Source organism: Sinocyclocheilus grahami, unplaced genomic scaffold, assembly GCF_001515645.1.
Source record: "Sinocyclocheilus grahami isolate Dianchi unplaced genomic scaffold, SAMN03320097.WGS_v1.1 scaffold212.1, whole genome shotgun sequence".
Classification (NCBI taxonomy): Eukaryota; Metazoa; Chordata; class Actinopteri; order Cypriniformes; family Cyprinidae; genus Sinocyclocheilus; species Sinocyclocheilus grahami.
Window position 1 is genome coordinate 57,039 of NW_015505391.1, and position 24,231 is coordinate 81,269.

Genomic DNA, 24,231 nt, shown 5'->3' on the forward strand with positions numbered 1-24,231 from the left:
GCCAGTAGGTGGCGCTATGACTATAACCGAATATGAGCATTAGGGCTGGGCGGTATATCTTGTTGTATATATATAGCGGAGGACACAAACTGAGCTGCTGAGGAGAAAGTGCATTATCCAATTTGTTCTAAACATGTGACAAGCTTCATATTAAGGCCTTTAAAAACTGGTAACCGGTAAACGGTGGCCTTAAAGTGCAAAACAAATCACAATTCTGAAAACAAAATAACAAATTACAAACACAAATGCAAGTCTAAAAAACTAAATAACAATTCAGAAAACATTATAACAAGTCAGAAAACACAATGACAAATTTGAAAACAAATGAACAAGTCAGAAAACAAAACGACAAATCAGACAAACCGGAAGAGGTAGGTATAGTTTGAGACAGCGCCATTGGTTTGGGATTACTCACCGCTGACTGGACGAGACATCGGTCAATCAATGTATACAGGAAGAACCAGCCGAAGAACAGCAGAGTCGTGGTAGAAAGTTCGGAGATGGTATTAAAGTAGCTCAGTTTAAATGTATTGTATGAATTGCCCTTACTATGGAATAAAAAAATACGGAGTGTATATTTACATTAAGTTAAAAGTGGCTGTAAATCATCAGTTCCAGTAGCGCAGATGGATAAGCGCGTGTCGTCGGCTTTTTGACGCGATCGACCCTGGTTCCATCCCGCCTTTTTTTCCCTCCCTTTTCAAATCTCAAACAAATATATATATATTTGTTTGTAAAATGGCACAGTTTTATAAATATCTGAAAGTACACTCTTAACTTCAGTCAGTCAAGTATTATAATATGATAATCAATATTGTTTAATGATAGAACTTTTGTAATTAGAATTAAATCTTGATAACCATGTATGAATGCGTATTAGTCATTTTAACTGCACTTCGGACTGCTGGTGGTGCTTTTTTGGTCATTCAGTGTTTCTGTAAAAAAAAATTTAAATTGGGGAAAAACTAACAAAAATACTGATTAGATAATAATGATATGAATTCTACTAATAAGAACAATATAAAACGCACCAAGGATTAATGAGCTCCTGGATTCATGACTTTCAATCAGGTTGTGTGCGTTAGCTCGAACTGATTTGCTGAAATCAAAACAGGGACAATAATAGGTGAGCGCCAGCCAATGAGATTGCCATTTGCGCATTAGTTCTTCCCACTACCGGAGAAAGCGGTAGTTCTTAAAAGCGGAAGAATTCCAAAGGAACTCCGTTAATTTGACAGCAAAATACAACAAAGAATATCGTTCACATGTAGCGCGCATAGGTAGAGCGTCAATTCTCGCTCTCGCTCAACACTGCGCCTTCACACTAGAGTTTACGGTACGTTAAATACAGGTGTGTTGCACATCCATTCAGATTAAATGAAAAACAGCACAGATCGCTTGGCGGAGTGTGAAACTCTGATGCTCAGTCAGAGAGTGTTCGGCGAGTGAAAATATATCTGAGCTAAACTTATACTTAGCCTCCAACTCGCATTGGCAAGTAAAATCTGAGAATTTATTAGCAATTGGCTAATATTAGACATCATTTAGTTGCCCAGAGTGAAGATTTAGTCGCATATGCGAGTTATTTACTCGCAATGTAGAGGGTTGTTATATTCCGGTTATAGAAATCATGTCCAAGTTATACTCTGCAAGAGTGGGAAAATTCGGACCATGTGACTGATAAGATAACATATTGATTTATGTATTGGGAGGAGAAACATAGCATCACCCCGAGCTAAGATAATGTCTAATTGGTCAGGACACCATTTGGGATGTGTCCAACAGCCATGTTTAAAATACTCAGGACACCATCAAATAATGCCTTTTCTTGCCTTTTTGCCACTGCGTTTTGACGCTGCTTTTTAGTGCTTTTTGAGTGTCCTCTGGCTTACACGCCAGCTGCTCCTTTAAAACCATGAGGAGAAACACCATGTAGTCTCGTCACTCTTCTTGCTGGCTTCTACTTTAATTTCTTTTTCCGTTGAGAGATTCGTGTTCTGGGTTAAGTTTTGCCAGAACGCTGTGTCTCGGAGTCCGACCTCGAGTGCCTGTCTAAAACTTCAACCAGCCCACAAATCCGCAACTTCAGCTAACGCCCAATAGTCAAGTCAAGTCGCCTTTATTTATATAGCGCTTTTAACAATACAGATTGTGTCAAAGCAACTGTACAGCATTAATTAGGAAAATAGTGTCCCTGCAAACATGCCTGCACTGGCCCTTTACGGGTCCACTTAGGGCTAGCCTAAGGGCCCCCAGCGGGCTGCCAGCGCAGGGCCTCTGAGATTTTGCTCATTGGCAAAACGTTGGCCCCTTAGTGCTAGCCCTGCACGGGCAGCCCTCACTTAACCCCAAGGAAGCCCTCACTAGGCCCACACCATTAATCTAGTGTGCCCAATCCTGGTACTGTAGATCTACCTTCCTGCAGAGTTCAGTTCCAACCCTGATCAAACACACCTGTCTGCAATTATCAAGTGCTCCTTCAGATCCTAATTAGTTGGTTCAGCTGTGTTTGATCAGGGTTGGAGCTGAACTCTGCAGGAAGGTAGCTCTCCAGGAACAGGGTTGGGCACCCCTGATCTACAGCAATACATCTGTTTCACTTTAAATACTTTTCAGATATTATAACTTAAGTCTTCAGGAAAAACAGTTATACACATCTGAAATGGATGCAGTCACTACATAACGTACAGTAGTCAAAGGGGTGAATTTCAAATCAATGGGTTTATTAAATACAAAATAGAAAACATTAAATTCATGTTAATGCAGCTATCCTTCGATAGCTCAGCTGGTAGAGTGGAGGACTGTAGGCAGGAGTGTTGGCAATCCTTAGGTCGCTTGTTCGACTCTGGCTCGAAGGAGGTCTTTGGGGAAGTCGTGGCCTAATGGTTAGAGAGTCGGACTCGTAACCCAAAGGTTGCGAGTTCGAGTCTCAGGTCCGGCAGGAATTGTAGGTGGGGGGAGTGAATGTACAGCGTTCTCTTCCAACTTCAATACCACGACTGAGGTGCCCTTGAGCAAGGCACCGAACCCCCAACTGCTCCCCGAGCGCTGCAGCATAAATGACTGCCCACTGCTCCGGGTGTGTGTTCACTGCTGTGTGTGTGCACTTAGGATGGGATAAATGCAGAGCAGTCACATGTCACATCACTTTCACTTGCATATAGCCAAAAACGCATACACACGTACAAAAAAATAAAAACGCAAACAAAGCAATGTAAGATTGTAGGATTCCATCATCTGAAAGTTGATGTGTGTGAAAGTATTATCTGTAGTACATCACTGTCCATATCTGAAGTTGGCTGATAGCAAATGAATAATCCAACCTCTTTCAATGAAAACACGCCACAGCTCTCAAACACTAGACTCTTCCTAACCAGGAAAAGTTAAAAATATTCCAGACTATGGTCTCACTTCGAAAAGAACGTTAAATCTGTATGGACCACGATGTGGTAGCCTCACCAATAAAGAGTCCTCCAAAAATGCATACAAATACACTTTAACTTTATAACACTTTTAAATTTAAACTCTTAGCATTAATCCAAACATAGGCCATAATTACATGTAACATCTCTGCAAAAAACATCAGCAATGTACACTTTTAAATAGGAAAAAAACTCCTTTAGACTGGGCTTGATATGGCACATTTCCCAACCAGGACACAGCACAATGTGTTGAGCAGGTGAGCCATGCTGGATACTGCTGCTTACTATTGTTAACTCCCTCTACCACATGGCTTTACTTAAGGAAACCTAAAACACCCTAGCACCCCTAGTGGTAAGGAAGAAAACTGCCCACAAAATTCTTATTAACAGTCTGTTACACCTCAAATATGGCTCGTGAGATCCACTTTCCTGCAGAGTTTAGCTCCAACTTTAATCAAACTCACCCACCTGTGATTTTCTAATGATCCTGAAGACATGCTCAGGTGTGTTTGATTAAGGTTAGAACTAAACTCTGCATTAAAGTGGATCTATTGAACCAGATTTGAGGATCCCTGGCCTATATGAAACAACAGGTTTGTGACTGGCGGGGCCGAGAGCCGTGGGAACGGAGCAAGGCCGGTGGAGTAATTGATGATGAGCGACACCTGCACCACTCACTCAAAAGAATTTTGTTTAGAGTCCCACGGAGGAGCTCCGGAAGTATAAAAGGAGGAGTTACGACAGTAAAAGACGAGAGAGGACCAGGCCTGGATTTTATTTTGTGTTTTGGTTCTGTTTGTGTGCAACAGTCGTCTGCAAGGGGCTGTCGCGCTCTTTTGGGTTTATTTTATTATTAAAGTTTTATTTAAATGTTCGCCGGTTCCCGCCTCCTCCTTCCATAGTTCCAGCACCACCGCCTCGGGCAGCCACCGGCGGTCTCTCCACTTATCCTCCTGGGTTTCGGCACCAATGTAACACAGTTCGTAGGTTGGGAAGAAGGAGGCGGGAACCGGCGAACATTTAAATAAAACTTTAATAATAAAAGAAACCCACAAACAGAACCAAAACATAAAATAAAATCTAGGCCTGGTCCTCTCTCATCTTTCACTGTCGTAACTCCTCCTTTTATACTTCCAGAGCTCCTCCATGGGACTCGAGACCGGTGAGTGGTGCAGGTGTCGCTCAACATCAATTACTCCACCGGCTTCGCTCCGTTCCCACGGCTCTCAGCCCCGCCCCCACTCGTCACAAGGTTCTGAAAAGGTCTCTTTTGGTTTGAGCCATTCCAGTTCAATTGAGTGGCTAAAGAATGGCCAGTCAATGTTGTTTGTATTCTCCTAGTTACGTTACAGGGACATAAAAACTGCATGGGCCCAAAGGATACAAAATTTGCTCTGGGCCCGAACGGGCTGGCCCACACTGGGCTATCATGGGATTAATGTGGACAGTCCGCTAGTGTGGCCTGCTCACAGAGAGCCTGCAGTGAGCCCAAAGCTGTGGGCCTCGCCTGGGCAAGCCTGCACTGGGCCTGTTTAGGTTAGCCCAGGCTCAGTCGGGGGGCCAGTTCTCCTCTGGCCGGACGAAACCAGCAGTTCAATTCCAGGCTGCAGCAAAGTCACATTGTGCAGAGGACTCATCTGGTTCCTGTGGTCTTGGCTTGGCTGTCTAGGAGATAAGGTCTTCACTGGGAATCTGTCTCTGGGGCTCATCTAGTTGTCCTGATCGCCGCTGACATTCAGGGCTGTACAGGTCCTCTCTAGGTGCTGATCCATTATCTGGGCTGGATACGTACTGGATCCGGGTGACTGCAGTGACCATCTAATCGGGATACAGACTGGATCTGCCAAACCGTGGAACCAGGTAAGTGTTGCACCGCACACTCAGACCCCTCTTTGGTCCGCCCAACGGACCGGGTCACTGCGTTCCACCTCGCTGCCCCACTGCGGGTCCGTCGGTGGTCCCGCTGGTCCAGCTTGTACGGTGTCTGGGTGCCTGGCTACCTGAAAGTCTCACTGGCTCCGGCGGACCAGCGGACCATCCTATGCGATTCAGTTCGCCCGGCGTTCCCCCAAGTTAAGCGGCATCCACTCCCAAGTTCAGTGCATTGGCGCATTGGCTTTACACGTGAAGTGGATTGGTCTCTCCAAGCGAGATCCCAATTCGTCGGTAACCGACGTGACATCTCCATTCCCTCCTTCAGGGTACAAGGGTTACATACGTAACTGAGACGTTCCGGTTGTCCTAATTAATGCAGCCTAAAAATCCTTTAACGGATTTGAATATTAGAAATGTGTTAGTGTGTTATGTGTAAGCTAGGTTAAAGAGATGAGTCTTTTAATCTAGATTTAAACTGACAGTGTGTCTGCCTCCCGAACAATGTTAAGTAGGTTATTCCAGAGTTTGGGCGCTAAATAGGAAAAGGATCTGCCACCCGCAGTTGATTTTAATATTCTAGGCATTATCAAATTGCCAGAGTTTTGAGAACGCAGCGGACTTGGAGGTCTATAATGCAATAAGAACTCGTAGAAATACTGAGGTGCTAAAACATTCAGGGCTTTATAAGTAATAAGCAAGATTTTAAAATCTATACAATGTTTAATAGGGAGCCAGTGCAGTGTTGACAGAACCGGGCTAATATGGTCATACTTCCTGGTTCTAGTAAGAACTCTAGCTGCTGCATTTTGGACCAGCTGTTGGGTTTATTTTATTATTAAAGTTTTATTTAAATGTTCGCCGGTTCCCGCCTCCTCCTTCCATAGTTCCAGCACCACCGCCTCGGGCAGCCACCGGCGGTCTCTCCACTTATCCTCCTGGGTTTCGGCACCAATGTAACACAGTTCGTAGGTTGGGAAGAAGGAGGCGGGAACCGGCGAACATTTAAATAAAACTTTAATAATAAAAGAAACCCACAAACAGAACCAAAACATAAAATAAAATCTAGGCCTGGTCCTCTCTCATCTTTCACTGTCGTAACTCCTCCTTTTATACTTCCAGAGCTCCTCCATGGGACTCGAGACCGGTGAGTGGTGCAGGTGTCGCTCAACATCAATTACTCCACCGGCTTCGCTCCGTTCCCACCGCTCCCAGCCCCCCCCCCCCTCGTCACAATCTGAAAAGGTCTCTTTTGGTTTGAGCCATTCCAGTTCAATTGAGTGGCTAAAGAATGGCCAGTCAATGTTGTTTGTATTCTCCTAGTTACGTTACAGGGACATAAAAACTGCATGGGCCCAAAGGATACAAAATTTGCTCTGGGCCCGAACGGGCTGGCCCACACTGGGCTATCATGGGATTAATGTGGACAGTCCGCTAGTGTGGCCTGCTCACAGAGAGCCTGCAGTGAGCCCAAAGCTGTGGGCCTCGCCTGGGCAAGCCTGCACTGGGCCTGTTTAGGTTAGCCCAGGCTCAGTCGGGGGGCCAGTTCTCCTCTGGCCGGACGAAACCAGCAGTTCAATTCCAGGCTGCAGCAAAGTCACATTGTGCAGAGGACTCATCTGGTTCCTGTGGTCTTGGCTTGGCTGTCTAGGAGATAAGGTCTTCACTGGGAATCTGTCTCTGGGGCTCATCTAGTTGTCCTGATCGCCGCTGACATTCAGGGCTGTACAGGTCCTCTCTAGGTGCTGATCCATTATCTGGGCTGGATACGTACTGGATCCGGGTGACTGCAGTGACCATCTAATCGGGATACAGACTGGATCTGCCAAACCGTGGAACCAGGTAAGTGTTGCACCGCACACTCAGACCCCTCTTTGGTCCGCCCAACGGACCGGGTCACTGCGTTCCACCTCGCTGCCCCACTGCGGGTCCGTCGGTGGTCCCGCTGGTCCAGCTTGTACGGTGTCTGGGTGCCTGGCTACCTGAAAGTCTCACTGGCTCCGGCGGACCATCAGACTCGACTATGCGATTCAGTTCGCCCGGCGTTCCCCCAAGTTAAGCGGCATCCACTCCCAAGTTCAGTGCATTGGCTCGTTTAGTTTACACGTGAAGTGGATTGGTCTCTCCAAGCGAGATCCCAATTCGTCGGTAACCGACGTGACATCTCCATTCCCTCCTTCAGGGTACAAGGGTTACATACGTAACTGAGACGTTCCGGTTGTCCTAATTAATGCAGCCTAAAAATCCTTTAACGGATTTGAATATTAGAAATGTGTTAGTGTGTTATGTGTAAGCTAGGTTAAAGAGATGAGTCTTTTAATCTAGATTTAAACTGACAGTGTGTCTGCCTCCCGAACAATGTTAGGTAGGTTATTCCAGAGTTTGGGCGCTAAATAGGAAAAGGATCTGCCACCCGCAGTTGATTTTAATATTCTAGGCATTATCAAATTGCCAGAGTTTTGAGAACGCAGCGGACTTGGAGGTCTATAATGCAATAAGAACTCGTAGAAATACTGAGGTGCTAAAACATTCAGGGCTTTATAAGTAATAAGCAAGATTTTAAAATCTATACAATGTTTAATAGGGAGCCAGTGCAGTGTTGACAGAACCGGGCTAATATGGTCATACTTCCTGGTTCTAGTAAGAACTCTAGCTGCTGCATTTTGGACCAGCTGCTTACAAATGCTAGAAACGTGTCTTTCAAAGGAAATATTGCTATCAAATAGCACACCTAGGCTCCTAATTGATGACGAAGAATTGACAGAGCAGCCATCAAGTGTTAGACAGTGTTCTAGGTTATTACATGCGGAGGTTTTAGGTCCTATAATTAACACCTCTGTTTTTTAAGAATTTAAGAACTCGTCATCCAGTTTTTTTTATCGACTATGCATTCCGTTAATTTTTCAAATTGGTATGTTTCGCCAGGCTGTGTAGAAATATAGAGCTGAGTATCATCAGCATAACAGTGAAAGCTAACACCGTGTTTCCTGATGATATCTCCCAGGGGTCCGCAGTGCTAAGATCCAGTAGCACTAATAGAGAGATATGACCACGATCAGATGATAAGAGCAGGTCATTTGTAACTCTAATGAGAGCAGTCTCAGTACTATGATACGGTCTAAATCCTGACTGGAAATCCTCACAGATACCATTTTTCTCTAAGAAGGAATATAATTGTGAGGATACTACCTTTTCTAGTATCTTGGACAGAAAAGGGAGATTTGAGATTGGTCTGTAATTAACCAGTTCTTTGGGGTCAGGTTGTGGTTTTTTTGATGAGAGGCTTAATAACAACCAGTTTGAAGGTTTTGGGGACATAATGACAATGACGAATTAATAATAGTCAGAAGAGGATCTATGACTGCTGGAAGCACCTCTTTTAGGAGCTTAGATGGAATAGGGTCTAACATACATGTTGTTGGTTTAGATGATTTAACAAGTTTATACAATTCTTCCTCTCCTATAGTAGAGAATGAGTGGAATTGTTCCTCAGGGGATCTATAGCACACTATCTGATGCGATACTGTAGCTGACGGCTGCATGGTTACAATTTTATCTCTAATAGTATCGATCTTGGAAGTAAAGTAGTTCATAAAGTCATTACTGCTGTGCTGTTGGGAAATGTCCACACCTGTTGATGCTTTATTTTTTGTTAATTTTGCCACCGTATTGAATAAATATCTGGGGTTATGTTTGTTTTCTTCTAAAAGAGACGAAAAGTAATCAGATCTAGCAGTTTTAATGTTTTTCTGTAGGATAGGGTACTTTCCCGCCAAGCAATACGAAATACCTCTAGTTTTGTTTTCCTCCAGCTGCGCTCCATTTTCCGGGCTGCTCTCTTTAGGGTGCGAGTGTGCTCATTATACCACGGTGTCAGACTATTTACCTTAATCTTCCTTAAGCGTAAAGGAGCAACCGTATCCAAAATGCTAGAAAAGAGAGAGACCATAGATTCTGTTACATCATCAAGTTGTTCTGAGGTATTGGATATGCTAAGGAATTGAGATAAATCAGGAAGATTACTTACAAAGCAGTCTTTCGTGGTAGAAGTGATGGTTCTACCATACTTGTAACAAGGAGTAGAATTTACAGTTTTAGATATATGAAGTTTGCACAAGACTAGATAATGATCTGAGCTATCATTGCTTGGCTGCATAATTTCAACTCCATCAACATCAATTCTATGTGAAAGTATTAAATCTAGAGTATGATTTCGACAATGAGTAGGTCCTGACACGTGTTTTCTGACCCCAATAGAGTTCAGAATGTCTATGAATGCTGATCCCAATGCATTGTTTTCATTTTCAACATGGATATTAAAATCACCAACAATTAAAACTTTATCTGCAGCCAGTACTAACTCGGATATAAAATCAGCAAATTCTTTAATAAAGTCTGTATGGTACCCTGGTGGCCTGTATACAGTAGCCAGTACAAACATCACGGGATTTATCATTAACACTTGTTTCTCTGGATAATGTTATATGAAGCACCATTACTTCAAATGAGTTATACTTCCCTCTGAGAAATACTGAAAATATTGTTATAAATTGTAGCAACACCTCCTCCTTTACCTTTTGGACGTGGCTCTTGTTTATAACAGTAATCTTGGGGGGTAGACTCGTTTAAAATAATGTAATCATCAGGTTTTAGCCAGGTTTCTGTCAAACAGAGCACATCTAGGTTATGATCAGTGATCATATATTTACAAAAAGTGCTTTCGTAGAAAGGGACCTGATATTCAGTAAGCCAAGATTTATCATTTGTTATATCTGTTTTTGATTTGATGAACATAAATTAAATTGTTACTCTTAAATTGGTTTGGACGGTTTTTGTATTTTCTAGTTCGGGGAACAGACACAGTCTCTATAGTGTGATATTTAGGTGAAAGAGTCTCTATGTGCTGAGAATTAACTGATTTCTGTGACGTGAGGCGGCTAGCAGATGGTCGGTTTAGCCAGTCTATCTGTTTCCTAACCTGGGCCCCAGTAAGTAAAGTACAAACTCTTAAGACTATGTGCCATATTTCTAGACAGAAGAGCGGCACCACCCCAGGAAGGATGAAGACCATCTCTTTTCAACAGGTCAGGTCTGCCCCCAAAACTCATTCAATTGTCTATGAAACTTATGTTATTCTGCGGGCAGCACTTAGACATCCAGCCATTGAGTGACGACAGTCTGCTATGTATCTCATCAACATGGTAAGCAGGGAGGGGACCAGAGCATATTACAGTGTCTGACATTGTACTTGCAAGTTCACACACCTCTTTAATGTTATTTTTATTGATCTCCAACTGGCGAAGTCGAACATCATTAGCGCCGGCATGAATAACAATCTTACTGAGTTTACGTTTAGCATTAGCCAGCACATTTAAATTTGCCAAGATGTCAGGCGCTCTGGCTCCAGGTAAACATTGGACTATGGTGGCTGGTGTCTCTATTTTCACGTTCCATACCATAGAATCGCCAATAACTAGAACACTTTCATCAGGTTTTTCAGTAGGTGCATCACTGAGTAGGGAGAACCTCTTTGATGTTTTGATCGGAACGGAAGAGCAGTGTTTTGACCCGTAACTATGCCGCCTCACAGTCACCCAGTCGCCCTGCTGCGGAGGCATTGTAACCGTAACTGAACAATGTACAGGACTCCCTGAGCTAGTCGCATCCAAAGCCGTATCTACAGCCCTCACATTCTTACTGTATCTGACTCTCTGACTCAATTCGCAATGGCGCCGACGCTGATGGCTGCCTCCGTGGTGTGCTCCACAGTTGTTTTTATGTTTTTATTAGTTTGCCCTTTAATTATATCCCTGCAATCAGTTTCACCAGAGACAAATTGCTGGACATTCGGAAGTACACACCACCCCATATTTCACCGGTTTTCGACTATTCTGATGTTTTGCTGGACATTGTAGTCAGGGGAGCTGCGGCGCTGATCAAGCGCTTCAGGACACACAGATGGGGGAAGCGAGCCAGCACCCTCAGGCAGCGCGGTTTCAGAATGCTGTTGCCTAGCATCCATCTGGCGAACCTCTGCTCTCTACCCAACAAAACGGACAAATTCCTTCTGCTCTCCCGGATAAATAGGGATTTTTCAAACTCTGCTGCTCTGTGTTTCATGGAAACCTGGCTGAATGACGCCATTCCGGACAGCGCGTTGAGTCTCCCGGGCTTTCAGCTGTTCAGAGCGGATCGCGACGCAGAATCAACGGGGAAATCACGCGGCGGCAGGACATGCTTTTACATCAATGAGAGGTGGTGTACAGATGTAACTGTGTTAAAGAACATGTGCTGTTCAGATCTAGTCAAGTCAAGTCACCTTTATTTATATCGCGCTTTTAACAATACAGATTGTACAACTGGTGTGACATCATCAGGTCACATGACCCAGAAATAATATAGATTTGAATATTAGAAAAATTCACCAAAAATACCCAAAATCATATTTACAAAATCCAAGTCATGTATTACAGTGGGGCAAAAAAGTATTTAGTCAGCCACCAATTGTGCAAGTTCTCCCACTTGAGATGAGAGATGAGATGAGAGAGGCCTGTAATTTTCATCATAGGTATACCTCAACTATGAGAGACAAAATGAGAAAAAAAAATCCAGAAAATCACATTGTAGGATTTTTAAAGAATTAATTGGTAAATTCCTCGGTAAAATAAGTATTTGGTCACCTACAAACAAGCAAGATTTCTGGCTCTCACAGACCTGTAACTGCTTCTTTAAGTATTGTTAAAAGCGCTATATAAATAAAGGTGACTTGACTTGACATGACCAGGAAGTTATATAGATTTGAATATATGATAGATTTGAATATTTGATGAAATTCACTAAAAATACACAAAATCATATTTCCAAAATTCAAGTCGTGTATGATGTGTGTCAGGATTGTGTGAAGATATTACAACTGGTGTGACATCATCAGGTCACATGACCCAGAAATAATATAGATTTGAATATTAGAAAAATTCACCAAAAATACCCAAAATCATATTTACAAAATCCAAGTCATGTATTACAGTGGGGCAAAAAAGTATTTAGTCAGCCACCAATTGTGCAAGTTCTCCCACTTGAGATGAGAGATGAGATGAGAGAGGCCTGTAATTTTCATCATAGGTATACCTCAACTATGAGAGACAAAATGAGAAAAAAAAATCCAGAAAATCACATTGTAGGATTTTTAAAGAATTAATTGGTAAATTCCTCGGTAAAATAAGTATTTGGTCACCTACAAACAAGCAAGATTTCTAGCTCTCACAGACCTGTAACTTCTTCTTTAAGAGGCTCCTCTGTCCTCCACTCGTTACCTGTATTAATGGCATCTGTTTGAACTCGTTATCAGTATAAAAGACACCTGTCCACAACCTCAAACAATCACACTCCAAACTCCACCATGGCCAAGACCAAAGAGCTGTCAAAGGACACCAGAAACAAAATTGTAGACCTGCACCAGGCTGGGAAGACTGAATCTGCAATAGGTAAGCAGCTTGGTGTGAAGAAATCAACTGTGGGAGCAATTATTAGAAAATGGAAGACATACAAGACCACTGATAATCTCCCGCGATCTGGGGCTCCACGCAAGATCTCACCCCATGGGGTCAAAATGATCACAAGAACTGTGAGCAAAAATCCCAGAACCACACGGGGGGACCTAGTGAATGACCTGCAGAGAGCTGGGACCAAAGTAACAAAGGCTACCATCAGTAACACACTGCACCGCCAGGGACTCAAATCCTGCAGTGCCAGACGTGTCCCCCTGCTTAAGCCAGTACATGTCCAGGCCCGTCTGAAGTTTGCTAGAGAGCATTTGGATGATCCAGAAGAGGATTGGGAGAATGTCATATGGTCAGATGAAACCAAAATAGAACTATTTGGTAAAAACTCAACTTGTCGTGTTTGGAGGAGAAAGAATGCTGAGTTGCATCCAAAGAACACCATACCTACTGTGAAGCATGGGGGTGGAAACATCATGCTTTGGGGCTGTTTTTCTGCAAAGGGACCAGAACGACTGATCCGTGTAAACGAAAGAATGAATGGGGCCATGTATCGTGAGATTTTGAGTGAAAACCTCCTTCCATCAGCAAGGGCATTGAAGATGAAACATGGCTGGGTCTTTCAGCATGACAATGATCCAAAACACACCGCCCGGGCAAGGAAGGAGTGGCTTCGTAAGAAGCATTTCAAGGCCCTGGAGTGGCCTAGCCAGTCTCCAGATCTCAACCCCATAGAAAATCTTTGGAGGGAGTTGAAAATCCATGTTGCCCAGCGACAGCCCCAAAACATTACTGCTCTAGAGGAGATCTGCATGGAGGAATGGGCCAAAATACCAGCAACAGTATGTGAAAACCTTGTGAAGACTTACAGAAAACATTTGACCTCTGTCATTGCCAACAAAAGGTGTATATAACAAAGTATTGAGATGAAATTGTTATTGACAATATACTTATTTTCCACCATAATTTGCAAATAAATTATTTAAAAATCCTACAATGAGATTTTCTGGATTTTCTCTCACAGACCTGTAACTTCTTCTTTAAGAGGCTCCTCTGTCCTCCACTGGTTACCTGTATTAATGGCATCTGTTTGAACTCGTTATCAGTATAAAAGACATCTGTCCACAACCTCAAACAGTCACACTCCAAACTCCACTATGGCCAAGACTAAAGAGCTGTCAAAGGACACCAGAAACAAAATTGTAGACCTGCACCAGGCTGGGAAGACTGAATCTGCAATAGGTTAGCAGCTTGGTGTGAAGAAATCAACTGTGGGAGCAATTATTAGAAAATGGAAGACATACAAGACCACTGATAATCTCCCTCGATCTGGGGCTCCACGCAAGATCTCACCCCGTGGGGTCAAAATTATCACAAGAACTGTGAGCAAAAATCCCAGAACCACACGGGGGGACCTAGTGAATGACCTGCAGAGAGCTGGGACCAAAGTAACAAAGGCTACCATCAGTAACACACTGCGCTGCCAGGGACTCAAATCCTGCAGTGCCAGATGTGTCCCCCTGCTTAAGCCAGTACATGTCCAGGCCTGTCTGAAGTTTGCTAGAGAGCATTTGGATGATCCAGAAGAGGATTGGGAGAATGTCATATGGTCAGATGAAACCAAAATATAACTTTTTGGTAAAAACTCAACTTGTCGTGTTTGGAGGAGCAAGAATGCTGAGTTGCATCCAAAGAACACGATACCTACTGTGAAGCATGGGGGTGGAAACATCATGCTTTGGGGCTGTTTTTCTGCAAAGGGACCAGGACGACTGATCTGTGTAAACGAAAGAATGAATGGGGCCATGTATCGTGAGATTTTGAGTGAAAACCTCTTTCCATCAGCAAGGGCATTGAAGATGAAACGTGGCTGGGTCTTTCAGCATGACAATGATCCCAAACACACCGCCCGGGCAACGAAGGAGTGGCTTCGTAAGAAGCATTTCAAGGTCCTGGAGTGGCCTAGCCAGTCTCCAGATCTCAACCCCATAGAAAGTCTTTGGAGGGAGTTGAAAATCTGTGTTGCCCAGCGACAGCCCCAAAACATTACTGCTCTAGAGGAGATCTGCATGGAGGAATGGGCCAAAATACCAGCAACAGTGTGTGAAGACTTACAGAAAACATTTGACCTCTGTCATTGCCAACAAAGGGTATATAACAAAGTATTGAGATTAAATTTTGTTATTGACCAAATACTTATTTTCCACCATAATTTGCAAATAAATTCTTTAAAAATCCTACAATGTGATTTTCTGGATTTTTTTCCCCCTCATTTTGTCTTTCATAGTTGAGGTATACCTATGATGAAAATTACAGGCCTCTCTCATCTTTTTAAGTGGGAGAACTTGCACAATTGGTGACTGACTAAATACTTTTTTCCCCCACTGTATGTGTTAGAAGTGTTACTGAATATATTACAGATGCCATTTCAACTCCAGTTTCTACCACTTAAAAGAAAATGTTGGAATACAATGCAATAATGTAACAATTCATTGTGAATATCCCATTCACAGCTTAAAATCATGTATTAATGTTTTCCCACTTAATTCACATCTTTACATTTTATTTGCATGTTTTTGAATCTTGGAATGTATATCTTTTTGTAATCATTTTCAAAAAAGAAAAGAAACGGGGCGAGAAAAAAGAAAAAGAAAACCGCAATAGAGACGCGAATGGAAACGCGAATGACAAGCTAACCAGCTAATGAATGCTAACGCGCTGCACTCGCGGTTTTAGAATAAAAGCGAACTATCAAATTAATCAGATTAGTTTGATAGATAATAACAGAAATATGGTGGGAATTAAGTTATATTTTATCACTTTGAACAACAGAGAGTGATAGTAAGATAGAGATTCAACAGAAAAGCGGAGCTACAATCGCAAACCACTACTAACGACCACTGAACTTCCAGCCAATCAGCAACCTTGGGAAACTCCTTTCTGCAATGACAACAAAAGGGAATCCCTTAAAACAAAGGCAATACAAGTACAACCTCCAGATTCTAGTTGAACTGGTGCATTTAATATAAAGTTTATAGCCTCATTGAGAGACTCAATGAGAGGGTTAATTAGATGATTGATGGTTGTTCAGGTCTATGCAATAGCATATATTGCTATAAACTTGAGATTTCATATTTTCACTCTTCTAAACTCATTCTTTCCTCACTTTCTCAACTTTCTGCAACTTGTGTGAATGTATGAGTGAACAGAAAAGCGGAGCTACAATCGCAAACCACTACTAACGACCACTGAACTTCCAGCCAATCAGCAACCTTGGGAAACTCCTTTCTGCAATGACAACAAAAGGGAATCCCTTAAAACAAAGGCAATACAAGTACAACCTCCAGATTCTAGTTGAACTGGTGCATTTAATATAAAGTTTATAGCCTCATTGAGAGACTCAATGCGAGGGTTAATTAGATAATTGATGGCTGTTCAGGTATATTGCTATAAACTTGGGATTTCATATTTGAACTCCTCTAAACAAATTATTTAATCACTTTCTCTCTTTCTGCAACTTGTGTGAATGTATGAGTGTGTATGTTTGTGTTCGATTAGTTTATATGTCTTAGATTTATCCAATAAAACTGCCGATCTTGTTACTGTGCTAATAAATAGTGTTTTCACTATATTTTGGATATTAATATCCATGCAGTTGATGTTGTACGGCTCATTCAATTAATCACTGGCCGACTCAGTGATCAGCAGTAAAACAGTGATTCTGTCCAAATTCCCTATAAAATCTTAAATGATTCCCTTTGAGCTAAATTGACCTGTTTCCCTTACAGTTGCTAGCATGTTTCTAGCATGTTTAACACAATGGTATATTTTACTGTGTTGTTAATAGTGCATCACAGTGTTAAATGTCACTTCCTGTTGCCAGTAGGTGGCGCTATGGCTATAACCGAATATGAGCATGTAGATGTCTTCAGGCCAGGACTCTTATCAAGCATGTGAAGTTTGGGGCAGATTGGACATTGTATGCATGAGTAACAGCAACTTCCTCTTTCATGGAATTAATAGCGTGTTTTAGCACTTAGTAAGTGTTGCTAGCATATTTTAGCATGTTTCTAGCATGTTTAGCACTCAATGGTGTATTTTAGTGTGTTGCTAATAGTGCATCACAGTGTTAAACATCTCACTTCCTGTTGACAGTAGGTGGCACTATGACTATAACTGAATATTGGCATGTAGATGTGTGAATGCCAAGACTCTTCTCAAACATGTTAAGTTTGGGGCAGATTGGACATGGCATGCCTGAGTTACAGCAACTTCCTGTTTCATTGTATTAGCATGCTTTAGCAAATTAGTGTTTCTAGCATTTTGCATATTAAGTTTGGGGCAGATTGGACATTGCATGCCTGAGTTACAGCAACTTCTTGCTTCATTGCATTAATAGTTGTTGCTAGCATGTTTTAACAAGTTTCTAGCATGTTGCTAGCCTATTTAACACTTGCTGACGCTTTTTAATATGTTGCTAGGAGTCCATAACAGTGTTAAACATGTCACTTTCTGTTGCCAGCAGTTAGCGCTATGACTATAACTGAATATGGCCATGGACATGTGTTCAGGCGTCAAACGTGTGAAGTTTGGGGTAGATTGGACATTGTTTGCCTGAGTTAGAGCAACTTCATGTTTCATGTGAAACATCAAAATTTGTCAGGCTGCCAGGGACACACCCTTCAACAAAAACTCAAGATCTTCACAATTTAGCATCACAAAGGCCTTATGATTACACTCACTAAATTTTAAGATTATCCGATGAAAACTGTAGGAGGATTTTGTTAAAGTACGAGGCCTAAAATAGCAAAAACTGCACAAAAATCACAGAGGAAAATCGTAATGGCTTCCTGTTGCGTTTAGGACTTCGCTCCAAGAGACTTTTTTGTAGGTATTGGGACATTACATACATGTCCTGAAATTCGTATACGTACATGAAACGTAGTGGGAAGGGAACTTTGTTGAAATTATTTTTCTGTATTTTTAATTTACCCAGTTTATTAAGACAAACAACAACTTGTTTTAGTTTTAACAGTCAAACACAAAATAAAATTGAAACAAATATCTCCTGTCTTATATTTTATATGCAGGTTAAATAAGTGTTAAGGAAACATTTGGTCTGTCTCCTGAGGCCACAGGAGGGCGCAATGAGCAAAATAATGCACCTCATTAAACAGTTTATTCAATGCAATGAAATAACAGTTGTCTATAAAAAGTGCATACCATCTAAACTAATATTTATAAATCAGATATAATTTTGTAAATTTTATAAACAATACGATCAAAACAGCATCATGTATTTATGCATAGCTTAATAAAAATAGCCAAAGAGTATATCACACGATTGCATTTAAAAACAAATGAGATGCAGTGGAATGGAATAAAACCCCCACAAATTCTTGAAATGTGTTTTCTAAAAGTTGAACCTCTTTTAACTTTACATGGCTTTCTATTCATCTCTTGTGCGAGACGCGAGTGCAACAGTCATAGTTGTGCATCTCAAAAATGTGCCGAATATGCGTTCTTGGTTTTAACCGAAATAATATCTTCTCCGCATTGAGCTTCTATATTTCGCTGGTATTTTGAATGGAAAACGTAGCAGTGGCGCATCTTGACAAAAACATAAAAATTCAACAATGACACTTACATCATCACCGCATCTCATGCGCCACTGATAAGGCTCCCTGACGCAAACCTAAAATTCAAATACACAGTTTTTGCATTTGAGTGCACAGGGTTTATTCAGACGCAAGGAACAAGTCAAACTCAGAAAAGGCATGTTATCGATGCAGAAAAGTGGGGCATCAAGGACATGAACTGTAGAAATTGTGTCAAGAAAGGTCACATTGAGCGTGCCTGAATAGAATAAACAAAAATAGAAAGACACAACCAAGTAAACTGGACCTAAAAAGAAACATCATCAGAAATTCAAACAAAAGCATGTGAATCAAATGGAAAGCACCCAGCAAACACAGAGTGATTCGGGAACAGGGGACGAGGATGCTTTATGTGTTTTATCTGTTTCAGGCAATGAACAAGGTTACTGGATGACTCCTCTTCTAGATGGAAAACCAGTACGTATGCAGGTGGACACAGGAGCTGCAGCAGTTTCATTGGTGTCATAGATGACATTTAAAGAAATGCTGCCGCATCGCACCCCTCAGCCATCCAACATTACAATGAAGAGCTACACTGGTGAGATAGTTCCTGTTAAAGGGGTAATTGAGGTAACAGTTGAACTCAATATGCAAAAAAGGAAACTACCACTATTTTATTAAGGGCAATCACCCAGCCTTACTAGGAAGGACTTGGCTGGAAAAGATTTTAGCTGAATTGGCAAGAGGTACATCTGGTCAGCGGAAATACAAAACTCCAAGGAATTCTAAACAAGTACTCGGATGTGTTTAGGGATGGACTCGGAAATATGAAGGACATTGTAGTGAAATTGAAGGTTGAAGCTAAACTGGAGAGACTGGTAAAGGCTGGAGTTCTGCGACCAGCACACATGAGTGACTGGGCTGCACCAATTGTACCGGTCATAAAGAAGGATGGGTCCCTTCGATTATGCAGAGATTTTAAGGTGACTGTATATTAGGGTTGTGACGGTGAGGAAATGTTCCCACCGGTTAATCGACAAGTGACAACACCGGTAATACCGGTATCACCGTGGGGGCGGGGCGGTCCCTCTTTTCCTTGCTTTCCTTCGCTTTTAAATAGCTTGTAAAAGTGGCGTGAGCATTTTACTTTCACTTTTAAATAGCGGCAATTTGGTGTAAAGCAATTGTTCGTTTGAATTTGACCTCTTTTCCTCGCTTTCCTTCGCTTTTAAATAGCTTAAAAGCACTGTGCGCATTTTACAATTGCATTAAATGGACACGAACAATTGCTTGAATGCAACAACAAAATACAACGTCAAACTCACTTTAGCCTATATGTAAACATAGAACTTTTATTAACAAAACAAATAAAAATACAGCATGCTATAGGGAAGCCTATGCCTAATATAAAATAACTTACATAAAGTTTAAATAGGTATACAAAACTGGAAATAAGTAAGCATGTATAATATATAACCAAATAAATAAGAATAAATGTTTATAAGCAAAACGAATAAGAAAGCTTGGAGGCACGGCATACACCTTAATGTCAAATAAAATAAATAAATTATACAAAGTTTAAATGAAATAAAAATCAGCAAACACTGTGGAACAATTAAATAAGAAACAAATGTTTAAAAAAAAACTTCCAAAATCATCTTAGATAAACTGCAAAAGTCAACAGGCTTTTCAAAATCCAAAATATTGCCAAACAGGCGCTTTTGCATTTCGTTTCGAAATTAAATCATCCGCCATAGTCTTGTCTGTCTCACCTCACTCTTCTTGTCAGTCAGCTCGACTCACTCTCCTCACTGGATAAATGAAATCTGATCTGTGATGCGACTGTTGTTCGGCACGCTGCATTGAGCAGCCACGTTCAGTTTTTAATTGTAGTGTCTGTTCTTTTACTGAACTAAATGATTTTTACTACTATAAAAAAATCTAAACGATGGTGGGGGTCGGTGCCACGGTGGGAAAGTGACGTGACCAGTGTTGCGGCTTAACACCGGTATAAGCGTTAGCACCGTCCATTGCGGCAAACCTACTGTAAATCTGGTTCTGATCCCAGAGCAGTACCCCCTGCCACTTATAGAGGATCTCTTTTCCAGTCTGGCTGGGGGCCAACGGTTCAGTAAAACAGATTTGTGCCAGGCCTACTTGCAGATGCATGTGTGGACCCAAGCTCCATAGAGGATCTCTTTTCCAGTCTGGCTGGGGGTCAACGGTTCAGTAAAACAGATTTGTGCCAGGCCTACTTGCAGTTGCATGTGTGGACCCAAGCTCTCAAGATCTCCTTACCATCGTGACACATAAGGGAATGTATCAATATCAGAGACTTCCATTTGGGATTACCTCAGCGTCGACACTGTTCCAAAGAGCAATGGACTGGATCCTCATTGGACTGACAGTGCAGTGTTACCTTGATGATTTGCTGATCACTGGAAAGGATGAGCAAGAACATTTGAGTAACCTGGAAGCCACCTTGAGGAGACTGCAGAGTTTTGGACTGGAAGTCAGGAAGGACAGGTGTGAGTTTTTCTGCCCTGCTGTGGAGTATTTGGGCCATGTGATTGATGGTTCGGGGCTGCATAAGGCACCCTCGAAGGTGAAGGCGATAGTGGAAGCACCAGCTGCAAGTCAGCTTCAGACTTTTTTGGGGCTGTTGACTTATTACGCAAAATTTGTACCAAACAGGCTAAAACCATTGCATGACCTACTGAATAAATCCAAAAAGTGGGAATGGACTAAACAATGTGAGTAATCTTTCATTGAGGTGAAAACAGCCCTCACTCATTTCAACCCCGCCCTGCCAGTGCAGCTAGCATGTGACGCATCGCCCTATGGTGTGGGGGCGGATGTGTCACACATCATGCCATCGGGTGAGGAAAAACAATGCATTGCATCGCATCACGAACTTTGAGCAAGGCAGAATGCAGCTATGCCCAAATTGAGCGTGAGGCCCTTTCTATTATGTTTGGGGTGAAGAAGTTTAATCAAGTCTTGTTTGGAAGGCGATTTACACTCCTAACAGATCACAGGCCTCTCACCTCCATCTTTGGCCCACATTTGGGCATTCCTTCACTTGCAGCTGCAAGAATGCAGCATTGGGCCCTTCTCCTATCTGCGCATCAGTATGATATCAAGTACAGACGATCAGAGCATCATGCTAATGCTGACAAGCCCTCCCTACTGCCGGTTCATCTACCACTGTTCATCTGGAACCAGCAAAGGCTGAAAAAAAAATTCTGTTTCAAAGAGGTGAACAATTCCCCTGTAACGGCAGCTCAGGTAAAAAAAGCACACATGTACTGACCCAGTGATGTCCAAGGTTTTGGATCTCGAGCTCAGAGGGGAAGTGGGAGAAATGTCATCCCTCCTACTGTGGGGCTCAAGGGTCATTATTCCACCACCACTGAGACAACGAGTACTGGAAGAGCTTCATTCTGGGCACTGTGGAGTAGTTCGGATGAAGGAAATCGCCCGTAGCTACCTTTGGTGGCCAGGTGTCGACTCTGAGATTGAGGAGAAAGCCAAAGGTGAATACTAATAAGACGTTAACACAACTGCGAATAAATTTGGAAGTGTTTTCACACATGCTTAAGACACACCGGTCATGCTGATGGCATTCCCCATAGTGTCCTTCAGAGGACGCAGTGCAAGTTCCCTTGAAGGAGAGCTACATTATTTACACAATTTAAAATGGAAATGTCTCATTCACAAACATATTGTGACTTTTTTTTTACTATTTATTTTACCGTGACAGTATAGATACTCGGAAACACTGATACCTGATGTTTAACACTTGTTAATCTGTATTGTATAAAGTGCTTTACAAATAAAGATTTCTTGACTTGACTCAGAAATGAATTGATATTATGACGTTAATCAATTTTCCCTCTCAGGCAACAACGTTAAATGTTGATTGACTTCATGACTTACAATGAAAAAAAAAAAAAGTAAATAAAAAATAGGTTATGCTTACTATGCAGTTTATTTCACTTGGACATTGCTGTCATCATTGTAAAGGTTTATTTTCTTATGTTTTATTTCCCCCCCCCTGTCCTGCACCCAGAATGTTTCCCTGATCTATTCACTTTGGTCATGTGACTGTGTCTGTGACCATAATGTTGAATGGTGAGCGGTTGATGTACTCACTTGATAATAAAATACATTTTCAGTTAATTTAAAATGCTAAACAAAGGCTAATCAAAAATTTTCTTTTTTTTTTTACAAATAAGCTTTTGTTTATTTATAGCGTGTTATTAAACAAGATTTTCACAGAAAATCCCCCCTCCCTCAGCCCGCCAAAAAATTATATATATCAATCAGACAAAAATGATATATCAATATTTTTTACAATTAAACGATATTACAATTACAATTAAACAATATTTGTCTGAGTGTGTTTTTGTGCTGGTACCTTGGCTGGTTTAGGCCTCTTGATCATGAGCAAATAAATATGGCACTAAAACTGCAAGTAGATGGCCATTTCAACTCGTTTAAAACAGCTGGTTTATTTACAAACTAAGCAAGTGACTGTATTTATGTTCATCCTTGAATCATTGGCTCACTTTATTAGTTCATAAACAGATTCACCGTGGTGTTAACTCACAAATGCCCGGCTTGTTTCGTTAGTGAAACAGAAACATAAAACAGACAATGTGTGTCTAAAATGTAGTAACTCATTCAATATTAACTTCTTGTTTCTTGAACTGTGGTATAAACTCAATGTCACATTCGCGATCGTGTTCACATATCCCATAAAAATAAATATAAAAAAATATATTTTTGCTTTCTTAACTTGAATTATAGAATCATTCTAACTGCATTCAAATAGGTTTAATCATGCAGTGAGTGCTTTTAAACTCTCAAGATGTGTTTTTGTTTGTTTTTTGAAAAGTGAGTGACATATTCCATAATAGCTGGCACATCTTTAAAACAATTATGATAGGCCTATAGTAGATTATAAATATTGTACACCCTACCCTTGCCCTAAATTAACTGTAAACTTGGGGCTTAATGCTTTAATAATTCAGATTAAAAAGACTATTTTTGAGGCCCACACTTTTCAGTGCACCTAAGCTGTAACATCGGATGATAATGACGAAAAGAGTAGCGTAATCATTTTTGAATGGAACGCATCCCCCGTCTCTCTCTCAGTATCATCTCTTTGTCCCTCATAGTCAGACATCCAGCCATAGCCGTAACCAGTGTTTGAAAATTAGTGACGTCTGGGGTGGGGTTAAGAATTGTGCTATTATATCACCTACTGTCACGATCTCCAACTCTAGTGCCCATGAGCTCCACCGGAGGGCCCTCAATCTCTGACTCTGCCACTCTACCTGGGACTTCATTTCCCATGATTCCTTGCCTGTTCTCATCTGCTCTTTGCCCCTCTGCCTTGTTTGTTGTCATGGTTCCCCTTGTTAATTCCTATGGTGTTTAATTAGCTCCTTTCCCTTCTTACCTCGTTATCCTGCTTGTCTCTCCCTATTTATACCCTGCATTTTCCCCCTGTGCTTTGGCAAAGTCTTGCAAGTGTTACCCTGCATCTCTGAGCGTTTCTCCTGTTTCTTTGCCTTTGCCTTTGCCTGTGCCTGTGTTCCCTGCCTTGTTTAGTTGGACTGATTGCCTATGTGTGTTGACCCTTGCCTGCTGTTTGATTATGATTCTGGACTGTCCTAATAAACACTGCATTTGGATCCTCACTCAGTCTCGGAGCAGTTCCTTAACACATACTGTATAAATACTACTCATACAACTAAAAACTTTTAAAAGAGAGAGAAATGTAGATGTTTGTGAAAGATGTTTTCTCTGTTTGGGGGGGGGGGGGGGGGGGGG

At 41.7% G+C, this 24,231-nt stretch overlaps 1 protein-coding gene and 1 non-coding gene across 2 annotated transcripts; both read left to right on the forward strand.

Annotated features, from left to right (window-relative positions):
• The first annotated feature begins 2,770 nt into the window (after positions 1-2,770).
• On the forward strand, positions 2,771-2,858 carry trnay-gua (transfer RNA tyrosine (anticodon GUA)). The gene is given in 2 exon segments: positions 2,771-2,807; positions 2,823-2,858. It is a non-coding gene; the product is annotated as a tRNA-Tyr (tRNA).
• Positions 2,859-19,217: 16,359 nt separating this feature from the next.
• Positions 19,218-21,310, forward strand: LOC107596006 (uncharacterized protein K02A2.6-like). The gene is made up of 4 exons (XM_016286607.1): positions 19,218-19,381; positions 20,436-20,555; positions 20,656-21,026; positions 21,174-21,310. The coding sequence occupies exons 1-4, from the start codon at positions 19,218-19,220 to the stop codon at positions 21,308-21,310; spliced, it is 792 nt and encodes a 263-aa protein (XP_016142093.1).
• The last annotated feature ends 2,921 nt before the right edge of the window (positions 21,311-24,231 follow it).